Here is a 9,202-nt window from a genome sequence, read left to right on the forward strand (position 1 = left end):
CTGGTCCTATCGGCAGCTGAGTTGCCGATAGGACCAGTAACTCAGCTGGTCCTATCGGTTTTCTGTAAGTTTCAGGCCACCCCATTTGAAGTATGCCAGTGCAAATAGTGATAACTTCAAAATGACTAGATATAAACCAATAAAAAAATAAGCAATCACATGCAATATATTAATCAATAAATGAGTGCAGAAAACATTTGAATCAATTAGCACAGACTTGGGTATTGCAAAGCCTGATGGTAACGGGCAGAAATGACTTTCTATGGCGCTCTGATGTACACTTTGGCAAAATGAGTGTCTTGGCTGAAGGTGCTTCCATGGTGGCCAGTACGTCATGGAACGGATGAGACTCGTCCAAGATGGCCTGCATCTTGGACAGGATCCTTCTGTCACTTTGACCGACGGAGGCTCTGCATTCAGGAAAGGAGGCAAGGCAACAAAATGCAGTCGAGGTAGATTTATTTGGAGCTGCAGGTTACAATTACACCAACACCCATTTTCATAGTGAGAGCGAGAAACATTTATACCTGAGGCAAGTTCACCACTGGTGATCAAAAAAGAACAAGAAACAAACACTACTTACACAACAAATGGTGCCAACACATATTTAAATGCATGTAAATCAGAACTAAGATCAAATAATAAATTTAGCTTATAACTCCTCAGAGCCCCCTCCTAACTGAAAGTGGTATACTCCAGAAGCTTTTTAACAGCACCTGGAGCATTTGTCTCACTTTGCTGCTCCACCCTACTGAGGAGACACACCTAGAAAGGTAAGTACTCAATGAGAAAACTCAAATTAAACCAATCTAAATCAGAAACAGACATTTCCCCCACACTCTCCCTATACAGTGCCTCTGCCTGAAAGAATTTTTAACTAAATGTCATAATGTGACTGAAATAAAGAATGGAAACAAAAAGCATTTGGTCTGTAAATAAATTCAAAATTTCAATAATCAATTATTTAGGAATGGAACCCTGGACTCCATCACACCTTCTTTCTGACACCACTGTCAGAAAGTCCAGCTCCACTCCAACGATGGTGCTGGCCTTCTGGATCAGTTTATTCAGTCTGTTGTGTCCTCCACCTGCTGCCCCAGCACACCACAGCATATAGGATGGCACTGGCAACCACAGAAAACATCCTGAGCAAGATCCAGGAGATAGAAGGTGCTTTTCTGACATTTTCATTCAGTAATGAATTGTAATTCATTACTGAATGAGTGGTCAGTAATGAATTTATCATTCATTATCATTACTGATAACTTTATTTCCACGTTAGAAAATTGATCCAGGACCAGGAGCATATTTCATAAGACCACCAGCAATGTCTGTGCTTGTGTTAAATGTTAAACAGTAAACAGTAACAGTGGTTGTGAATAAATAAAGTGAAATAAATTGAACCGAGTATTTTAGTAATGTTTCCAGGGGTGTCAAACGTACGGCCCGCCGAACGATTTAGTCCGGCCCGGGGGCTAAATGCATTATCATTATTCATGAAAAAACATATACTTCGTTTAATTGAAAATCTGCAGTTCCTATACTGTCCACGAGGGGCGCTGTGTTTTATTCAGAGCACACAACATGATGCAACACTGCAGCGGAACTAACAGCAGATGGCAGCACTGAGCTTCAGGTTCTGTAAACAAGTTCGATTCTATGCTTTACCAGCTTTTTATTTTGGCCCTGGCAACCTCATATTTCTCGTGCATGCTAACATACATACATGTTATGTATGCAAGTTTTTCTATATGTATGCATTTTATGCATCAACAAATGTACTTAATCAAATGTCTGTTTAAAACAGCTGACACTTAAGATTTCAAATGTGTGAAGCCAGATAATTTGCTCAAATTGCTTCCCAGATGTTGAAAATTGATTTTAAAACTTTTCTTAATTTTTGTCTGTTGTATTTTGTGATGCAGGACCGTGTTTTTACGTTCCAAAAACTGTGAATAAATGTTTTGCAACATTGTACAATCACTGAGGTCAATTCTTATGCATAATGCACTTAAATAAATGCTTAACTGAGTAAAAGTTTTGTTGAAATTGCAGTGCAGATACCTTTCTTAAAAACTGAGATTATTCATAATATATTTTGTAAAAGTGAAATTCGTTTAATATAAAAATCAACAAGTCCACTTTTATTGGTTCTATTTAATCTTGCAATGAGTTTACTTGTGTGGCCCCCTGCAGATCAGATTAAGCTGTATGCGGCCCCTAAACCAAAATGAGTTTGACACCCCTGGTTTAGACATAAGGATGTCTATATGTGCACTTGGCACCAGGACACCCTAGGCCACAGTTCGATGATTGATTTTGTCATCGTTTCATCGGATCTGCGGCCGTATGTCTTGGACACTCGGGTGAAGAGAGGTGGTGAGCTGTCCACTGACCACTACCTGGTGGTGAGTTGGCTCCAGTGGTGGGGGAGGAAGCCAGTCAGACCTGGTAGGCCCAAAAGTGTAGTGAGGGTCTGCTGGGAACGTCTGGCGGAGTCCCCTGTGAGACGGAGCTTTAACTCCCATCTTCGGCAAAACTTCGAACACGTTCCGGGAGAGGTAGGGGACATAGAGCGGTGCAGCACCCAACACTGTTTATAGTGGGGATGGTGTGCTGCTGACCTTAACTCGGGATGTTGTGGGCCGGTGGCCGGAATACTTCGAAGTATTCGAAGTATTCAAAGTATTCGAAGACCTCCTCACGGAGCTGCCGAACCCACCCTTAAGATAGTCACTCTGTCATGTTCGACATTGCTCCCAGAAAATGCACAAAAATCTGGTGCAGATCTGCTGATATCGTGAGGAGACACAGTTGTTTTATTAATCTGGGTCCGCAGTGGAGTCAAATTACAATGTAATACTTTTGGGCTCTGTAGAGGTTCACCAGAGATGATCACATAAAGTCTGCTGCAAATCTGATGAAGCATGTTTGATTTAGAGATGATCATAGACATGGCGAGCATTGCTACTCGCTATTTAGCCTCCCCCACATTGTTCAACCAGCAGCCAAGACCTCCTCAATCCCACTGGGATTGAGGAGGTCTTCGAAGTATTCCGGCCAGTTGAGGAAGCTGAGCCTGGGGACTCTGGGTTGGGCTCTCCAATCTCTGGGGACGAGGTTGCCGAGATGGTCAAAAAGCTCCTCGGTGGCAGGGCCCCGGGGGTGGATGANATCCGCCCGGAGTNCCTTAAGGCTCTGGGTGTTATAGGGTTGTGTTGGCTCACACGACTCTGCAATATCGCATGGACATCGGGGGCAGTTCCCCTGGATTGGCAGACTGGGGTGGTGGTCCCCCTGTTCAAAAAGGGGGCCGGAGGGTGTGCTCCAATTACAGGGGGATCACACTCTTAAGCCTCCCTGGTAAGATCTATTCAGGGGTCCTGGAGAGGAGGATCCATCGGATAGTCGAACCTCGGATTCAGAAAGAGCAGTGTGGTTTTCGTCCTGTTCGTGGAACACTGGACCAGCCCTACACCCTCAGCAGGGTCCTGGAGGGTGCATGGAGTTCGCCCAACCAGTCTACATATGTTTTGTGGACTTGGAGAAGGCGTTCGACAGTGTCCCTGAGGGGGCCTTCTGGGGGGTTCTCCGGGAGTATGGGGTACCGGGCCCTTTGTCAGGCCCCTGTATGACCGGTGTCAGAGTCTGGTCCGCATTGCTGGCAGTAAGTCGGGCTCGTTTCCAGTAAGAGTTGGCTGCCCTTTGTCACCGATTCTGTTCATTACTTTCATGGACGGAATTTCTAGGCGCACCCTAGGAATCCATTTTGGTGGCCTAGGATCGCATCTCTGCTTTTTGCGGATGATGTGGCTTCATCAAGCCGTGATCCGCAGCTCTCACTGGAGCGGTTCGCAGCCGAGTGTGAAGCGGCCGGGATGAAACCTAGTGCCTCCAAATCTGAGCCAGAAAAGGGTAGAGTGCCTTCTCCGGGTCAGGACGACCCCCCTGACCCGGAGACGGCACTCTCCGGGTCAGGAGAGGAGTAAAGTGGAAGAGTTTAAGTATCTGGGGATCTTGTTTACGAATGAGGGAGCGGGAGATCGACAGGCGGATTGGGGCAGCGTCTGCTGCGAAATGGGCGCTGTACCGGTCCGTTGTGGTGAAGAGAGAGCTGAGTCAAAAAGCGAAGCTCTCGATTTACCGGTCAATCTATGTTCCCACCCTCATCTATCGTTATGAGCTGTGGGTCATGACCGAAAGAACGAGATCACGGATACAAGTGGCCGAAATGGGTTTATTTATTTTTTGCATAGTTGTTCACATTATGCAACTTGCACGTGATCTTGCTTGTGAACTGGAAACAACCTAAAAGTGTCCTGCATGTGCAGTAGTGAATGTATAGCGTTACATGGATGGATGTTCAATTTTATCCATGCCAACTTGTGCGTATGGCGTAAATTTACGCAATTTTTTCCCTGCTGTTATAATGTGTGGCAGCAATGCAAACTTATTTTATGGACAGTAAGAAGCTGGAAGGCATCTAAGTACACTGAAACCTAACTTCGTTCAGTTATTTATTTGGGTTATTTAGACCAAGAAGCACTAAACCCAATGTTTTTCATAATTTTAATCTTGTTTAAACATAAACGATGAAACTGAACCACATTTGTCCTCAGACAATAACATAAAACACACAAAATAAATAAAATAAAAATATAAGGATGTGAAAACCTCACTTGAATGTAAATACTAAATTTGCAATGTAAGGTAACTCTCACTGAAAAAGAAAACTTAGTCAGATCAGCAGATTAACTCGAAACAGGTTTGATTATTTTTAAGTTGATCAAGGTGTGTAGACAATCACACAACTTGCTTTCGCAATTTCACAATTACACGAGCCGCATAGTTGTGAAACGGGCTCTGATAAAAAACATCGCCAATAGAAGGAGTCAGAGGGAGCATTTGATCAACATTTTGCTGGGAAATGTTGATGACCACATATCCAAATGGTCCGAGTTGCATTTGTAAAAATCTGATCTTTGTTATTCAGATGGTCATGAAAAGATTAGATACAGGTTGCATAAAGGCAAAAAAATCGAATCTGGGTCGCTTCAGGCTGTAGTGTGTAGTGTAGCACTGTAGCATGAACTTTTTGCTTTCCATAAATTTCTCCTAAAATCCAAATATTTCTAACTTTGTGGGGAGTGTAAATATTTAACACTTTATGAAAAAGAAAAAACATACATACACACAAGATTAAAAATTAAATTTATACATTTTGCAATAAGAATAAATGTGAAAAAATACAAAGGAAAGATTTTCATCATAAATCCTTTACATAAAGAACTCTATTCTATCTCAGATCCATGTGATAGAAGGAATGAGCCCAGACATATTGATATTGATAATAATAATAATAATAATAATAATAATAATAATAATAACAATAATATATACTCCAGGGATATTTAATAATGATTATTTAATGCTGGAGCCAAAGACAGTACTTGAGAGCTGGTCTTGGTTCTGAGTTTCTTTGCCTTTACTCACAATCCACCTCCTTGGTCTCTGACAAAAAACTTTCTGTGGGTGGCAGAGTGTCACAATCACAGTGGTTGTTTTTTGCCTGGTCAGTTGACTCCTTTCCAAACTGTAGATGGGTGTCGCTTACTCCAGTGGGTTGGATGGTTTTGATAGTCATCTCTGAAATCAAAAATAAGTCTGCTTGCATCTTGTAATTCGTAAACATAAAATGTTTAATTACATTTGACTTATTAATAAAATCTGACAACCTGAATTTGGCTCTTATTGCTGAACTCTATCGAATCAACCAAACCAAACAGACCCTATTTCATGTTTCACACTCAAATAATGGCGCACATCTAAAATCTAGATGGATGCTAACCTATTGAAATTGCATAAGACAATCAATTTATGCTGCCTAAATTTGACACAGAATTTATGGTACAGTACAGTAGACAAACAAGGGAATTGGATGGATGGCTAGAAAGCTTCCAAAATATGAAAAAACTTACATCGATAATTCAATAGATACCTACAACTTAGAGCTTATTATATTAAATAAATTAGAACAGACCAATCCATCAATCGTTTGTCAAAAATTTAACACAAAAAACTAATCAATAATTATCAGCATCAACCGATGTGAAACCCTGAAAATATACCTGAAAAGACATAAAAGGATAGTTAATGTAGCCCTTCCCCTTGGATGTTTTACCCTTTTTACTGCTTTTATAAATCAATCTTGATCAACAAAATTTTGCTTTTTTGACAAAGATTTTTTTTTTTTTAATTCTTTAATCCAGCCAAATGGTGCTAGTAGTAATGAGTAGAATCATAGATCATATTAATGCAGTCTCCAGGGATTGTGATATCAAGCCACCTGTCTATTCACTGATCAGTATTTCTGGGTAGCATTACAGTATGGAAAAAAAGCATTCCGAGCAACTCAGAAAAATTTTTTTGAGGAGGAATGGATACAAAAAAAATCTTTAATGCACATCCCATGGAGTTTTCACTCTGGAAGGAATATGGCACACGTGTAAACCTGCCTACTAATCAGACCATTCTTGACAAACTGAGATAACACTCTGTTTGTTTGAGAGAGACAGACACTGAAGAAGTTACAAGTTCCAGCAGTTGACATACACTATATTGCCAAAAGTATTCGGTCACCTGCCTTTAGCTTAAGTGACATCCCAGGGTTCAATTTGACATTGGTCCTCCCCTTCCATCTAAAACAGCTTTAAATCTTTTGGGAAGGCTGTCCACAAGGTTTAGGATTTAGGAGTGTTTATGGGGATTTTTGACCATTCTTCCAGGAGCACATTAGGGTAGGGTCCAACATTAGGTTGGTTGATGTTGGACAAGAAGGCCTGGCTCTATTGGGTTGAAGTCAGGACTCTGTGCAGCCCAGTCAAGTTTATCCACTCCAGACTCTGCTATCCATGTCTGTAAGGTCCTTGCTTTGTGCACTGGTGCACAGTCATGTTGGAAGAGAAAAGGGCCAGCTGCAAACTGTCCCTAGAAAGCGTGGACCAAGGAATTGTCCAAAATGTCTTGGTATGCTGAAGCATTTAGAGTTCCTTCCACTGGAACTAAAGCAGGGGTGGACAATCCCAGTCTTTGGAGAACTGACTGCATTTTCATTGAAGTGTGTTGACCTGAGAGACATTTAAGAGCTGCCGAACACTGGCCCTCAGAGTCCTTCTAATGACTTGATTATTTGACTATAATTATTTGAAAGTAGAGACATTTAAAAGCTGCAGCCCTCGAGGCCTAGAGATTCCCACCCCTGAACTAAGAGGCCAAGCCCAGCTTCTGAAAAACAACCTCACATCGTAAATCCCCCGTCCACCAAACTTTAGGTTGAATATTTTATTTGTCTTGTTTTTGTTGTAGAAATCAGTTATCACGTTTTCCACAGGATTTTTTTTTTTAATTTTTGTCAATAAAAGCCCAGTTTTCTTTATCATGATTGATTTTGAAAGCAAAAGATGGTCATTTCTTTTTATAGGGAATTTATTTAATATTTCTTTTGGAGCCTAATCCTAACATGAAAAATCAGAATAATTTTGTGTTTTCACATGCTTACACTGGTCAAAAAAAAATAATTAAAAAAAAAATCAAATCTAGCATTAAAAGCCTTACCAGTTTTATCAACCTTCTCGCTATTAGTCGGACTGGTGTCATTAATTTCTGCATATGCTGAATCTCTCCTGGTGGGTGATTTCATTTCCATATAGCTACTTTCAGTGTTTTTGGATGTTGGCGAGGGGGGGTCCTTTATTGTGGCATATGGGTTTTCAGAGCTGACAAGAGAAGAGGAACTTGCAAGATAGTCAGCACCCTTTACCATGTCTGAGTAACAAAAATAGGATAGCCAGTTTTAAATAAATATCAATTATAAAATTTACAATTTAAATCATACCTTGATTTAAACAGGTAGGACATACCTTGCAGTGATTTTCCAATGCAAGTCATGTCAACTCCACAGGCTCCTAGTATAAAGAAAGGTACATTGTTAAAGAGGTCATAATTAGAAACATTACAAACAAGATAAGGCTGTAGTTCCTCACCATGTTGATGTGTTTTTAGAAAAAAAAAAGTTCATCAAACAATACGTTGTAGTTGCTCACACAGGTGTGTGGATGGATAATTTGCAATTATCCATCTTCTCCTAGTGGAGTTGGGAGGGGTGCTGGTGCCCCTAAGATATTTCGGGTTCATTATGTCATCTTGATTGAGAGGTTTCTTCCATAAAGGTTTATCTACAACTATCTTTAAAGAATACAATAAACACCGACAGCTTAGCTGTGTGCATCTCTGACTACATTGCTTTCTGTGTGGACAATTCTATCCCCACAAAAAAGGTCAAATGCTACCCGACAACAAACCATGAGGATTGAAAACTCTTCTTAACTCTGCTTAAGAGAGCCTTTAATTCTGGTGATCAGTCAGAACTCAAAAGCATACAAAAACAGCTGAAACAAACTGTGTGAAGAGAAAGACTAATGTGTAAGAGAAAGCTGGAAGAAAAATAATTAAAAAATAATGCTTCTCTAGCTTCTCTGCAGCTCTCTCTGGGATGAGAGAGATCGCCTAACTGACGAGGAAAGCCCTGGTGGGGGGATCTCAAATGGGCAAACAAGTTGAATCAGTTTTTAACCGGTTTGACTCCCTAGACTCCCTTCCCCTCTTCCTACACATTGTCTGCTTGCAGTTTTATGATTACTGCTGACCAGGTGAAAAGAGAGAAATCTCACCCTGGGAAAATATCATATTAATATATATTTATATATATTAATATGTTTGTATGTATTATGTATGATAATGTTCAGGTCAGTTAAGTGGAATCCTGCAGTACCTCTTTAACTTGAACCTGAGGCTCCATAGAGAATCAGAACTATGGAAAACATTGTGCTTGATTCCAGTACCAAAAAAGATACTTCCAAAAACACTAAACACTAAACCCTCTGATGAGGGTTATGGTTCTGGTCACAGGCAGGGGTGAAAGTAGGCGGGTACGGTAGGGTACTGCGTACCCTAAAAGATTGCAGGCTGCCATGTTCGGCTTTAACCTTCTGACCCACATGCAAAATCAACAAGCCAGAGTAAGGTAAGATTTTTATTCTCTTTCTTTAGTCAACAGGCAAATCTTCTTTGTCCTCTGAGGGGCGGTAGTGTCAAACAATCGGAGGTGCTTTAGAATGGCTATGGTTGAGGCATGGGGAATTGC

At 40.9% G+C, this 9,202-nt stretch overlaps 1 protein-coding gene across 1 annotated transcript in view; it reads right to left on the minus strand.

The window, feature by feature from the left end:
- Positions 1-5,208: 5,208 nt before the first annotated feature.
- LOC106936441 (multiple epidermal growth factor-like domains protein 10) overlaps positions 5,209-9,202 on the minus strand; it is a 30,011-nt gene continuing 26,017 nt past the window's right edge. Inside the window, exons 7-9 of the mRNA XM_015017453.1 lie at positions 7,920-7,964; positions 7,615-7,824; positions 5,209-5,646 (exon numbers count right to left, since the gene is read on the minus strand). Coding sequence (XP_014872939.1) covers positions 5,486-5,646; positions 7,615-7,824; positions 7,920-7,964 — 416 coding nt within the window. The 3' untranslated portion in view covers positions 5,209-5,485. The remainder of the gene's footprint in view (positions 5,647-7,614; positions 7,825-7,919; positions 7,965-9,202) is intronic.

This window comes from Poecilia latipinna, unplaced genomic scaffold, assembly GCF_001443285.1.
Source record: "Poecilia latipinna isolate Pla-1442-1.1 unplaced genomic scaffold, P_latipinna-1.0 Scaffold2145, whole genome shotgun sequence".
NCBI lineage: Eukaryota > Metazoa > Chordata > Actinopteri > Cyprinodontiformes > Poeciliidae > Poecilia > Poecilia latipinna.